At 35.1% G+C, this 2,967-nt stretch overlaps 2 protein-coding genes across 2 annotated transcripts in view; one reads left to right on the forward strand and one right to left on the reverse strand.

Moving 5' to 3' along the window:
- Positions 1,446–2,113, forward strand: LOC107605491 (translation initiation factor IF-1, chloroplastic; the record flags this gene model as incomplete). The annotated part of the gene is given in 1 exon segment (XM_016307383.2): positions 1,446–2,113. A coding segment is annotated over 1 exon segment (438 nt), but the record flags the coding sequence as incomplete, so codon positions are not given.
- LOC107605488 (cytochrome P450 711A1-like) overlaps positions 2,606–2,967 on the reverse strand; it is a 6,361-nt gene continuing 5,999 nt past the window's right edge. Inside the window, 1 exon segment of the mRNA XM_016307380.2 lies at positions 2,606–2,967. This exon segment is cut by the window's right edge and continues 26 nt beyond it. Within this exon segment, the coding sequence (XP_016162866.1) occupies positions 2,832–2,967 (136 nt within the window). The 3' untranslated portion in view covers positions 2,606–2,831.

Here is a 2,967-nt window from a genome sequence, read left to right on the forward strand (position 1 = left end):
TAAAATAATTCTTAGCTAATGATTCTTTTCATTTTATTTACTTCTTTTTCATTTATAAATTTACTAGTAAATATTAAATAGTAATACTTTTTCACTATAAATTTGATGGTAAATCTTTCCATATTATAAAAAGATGTAGATGTATAATATTATTTTATATTATATTGTGGTCAATTATATTTGTGTAGCATTGTTGTACTTTTTTTTGAAAGTAACTGAATTTTGAACTCCTTACCAAAAGTAATACAATCGTTGTACTAACTAACATGAGTTGCATAACGGTTTTAATTCAAAAAAAAAAAGTTTTATTTCTAAAATTGTTGAACAACTAAATTTAGAATATTTTTTAACTATGTAATAAATTAAATCAAATCATAAGGATTTTTTCTAATTTTAGTCATCGGCACTGCATTAACTCCTAAATTCAAGCAACAAAATTCGGATAATTTTTTGTTCAAGAAACCTTAGGGGGGAAAAATTAGGCACTTGATTATTTCACCAAAATTCATTTTTTTTCTTTTTTTTTTTCATAGGATTTCCCAGACACCCTTCTTTCCTAGAGCCTTGTCATAGGAACAAAAAATTTTAACCACAAGAATACTAACACATGCATAGGAAAAAGAGAAACATATTATAGTGATAGTGGTATTAAAATTGCCTAGACCCCCTTCCAATTTTTTTTTTTTATTATTTTAGGTGATGGGAAGAAGGGTCCCTGATAACATTTCATTGACAAAACCATTTGCATATTTTTCCTTTTACTTTTTAGGTTTGATTGCAACCATGGCTATAATCACAACTCTATGTAGTGTTAGATTTAGAAGAAAAAAAGCATCAAAGGAATCTCAGAATCCAACTGGCACAAGTCCTTTGATGAATGTAACTTCTCCGGATCGAACCACGGAAGCCGGGTCGGGTGCGGTGTCGCCGGATCGGCCTCAAATGTCAAATTTCACAGTGAAAACAAACAATAAGGATAATAATTTGTTGGAGAAGGAATTACATCTTTCGCCCACAAAATTAGAAACTAAAGAGTCAAAATCATTTCACATGAAAAATGCAATTTCTAAAAGGTTATCTTTTAACGTGAGTTTAAAGTTACCGAAGAGTTTGTCTATAGCAAAAAATCATGATGGCAATGACAATGGAAAGAAAACAGATAATTTAAAGAAAGATGATGCTGTTTGGATGAAAACAATTATATTAGGAGAAAAATGTAATCCGGATGAAGAAGAAGAAGAAATCATATATGAAGAAGGAAAAGGGCGAAGAATGTCATTCTCAGCATATCACCCTAGAATGTCACTCTCAAATTGACAATAATACCCTTTCTCACCAATAATATTAACATATATATAGAAAGAGAAAAGCTTATCCCTTGAAAAAGAAAAGAATTTGATTCTCCCAAAATCAGAGAAATGTTAACCTCATCACCATCATCATCCTCATCCTCATCCTCTTGCTTCTCACTGAACACCACCCCAATCCTCCGTCACCACCACCATCATACCCTCACACTCTCTCTTCCCCCTTCACCTGTCACTCTCACCCTCCACCACCGCATAACTCCCTCCTTCCTCCGCCCATCCCCGCTTCCACCGGCGCCGGCAAACCTCCTCGTGCCGCACGCTAAGCCCCCTACGGCCGACAAGTCCGGCGAGCAGAAGTGGGTCCACGAGGGCCTCATCACCGAGTCCCTCCCCAACGGCATGTTCCGCGTTCGCCTCGACAACCAGGACCTCATTCTCGGATATGTTTCTGGGAAAATCCGAAAGAATTTCGTCAGAATATTGCCCGGGGATCGCGTCAAGGTTGAGGTCAGTCGCTATGATTCTTCCAAGGGACGTATTGTTTATAGGCTTCGTAGTAGTAGTTCGTCTTAGTATTAACATGGACATCAACTGTTTGTGAAAATGTCTCAATGCACCCCAAATTGGGTTCTTAGCTTTTTGTGTGATTTCGTAAGATAAGGATGGATTTGTTATTGTTTATCTGATTTATGCTGAATTAGAAAGAATATACTTTGAGCATATGGTTGTTGTATAAATAGTGATTCATGTTTGATTTGGTTCCATATATTTTAGTTTTGTTAAAATAGTGTTGTAGTTTTCGACTCTCAATAGCATTTTTGAAACACCCGCACATGGCATTATGGTAGTTTAAGGTAGTACTTCTTAACATAGATGTTTGATTGAAACCTGAATTTTTGGCAACTAGAAAATTGTATGTGGCTCCAGTTTTGTCAAGAAGTAAACACAGCTAGGCTATAAACATTGAAACCATGAAAAATAGAAGTGGTCTTCTGCTGTTGACTTGGACTTGCTGAATTTGTGGTGTGGATAATAGAACTATAATCAGTGTCCATGGATTGTAGAAGTATAGCCTTTGGCATAGGTTTAAGAATGTTCCACATAATTTCCGATGATGCAATTTCTAATTGGTGGGACGCTGTAACATTTTCGACCCAAGACCATGAATTGGAAAATTTGAATTTGGTGGGACATTGGTGGATTGTGGCACACTAAGGGAGATGCCTGTTGAGTTAAGGAAGAAGGTAATGTTATTACAGTCATAAAGTTGAAAGGAGATGGTGGGGATGATAAGGTTGTTATTCTTGTCAACATCTGAGCAACCTTCTTATAAATACTTCAATTCTCTGTGATAGGACTTCAATTCTTTCTTGTGGGTTTAAATCATATGATCTACATACTCTATTTGAAAACACACATTTTCATTTAACAATATTAATTATTGCTATAATATTTCTTAAAGCTATAGCATCACAATACAATTTGTATGGTCTAATTAAACTTTACGTAGGTCACTCTAGCTTAATTTGTTCTGTTTATGACTCTAAGCTTGACACCATGCTTGAAATTGAGAACTATACCATATTCTAGTTCTAAAGGCTTTTCCATGTTAGGTGAATGGCGAAACAAATATTTCCTATACAAATGAATTAGAGAA

Source organism: Arachis ipaensis, chromosome B06 (genome assembly GCF_000816755.2).
Source record: "Arachis ipaensis cultivar K30076 chromosome B06, Araip1.1, whole genome shotgun sequence".
Taxonomy (NCBI): domain Eukaryota; kingdom Viridiplantae; phylum Streptophyta; class Magnoliopsida; order Fabales; family Fabaceae; genus Arachis; species Arachis ipaensis.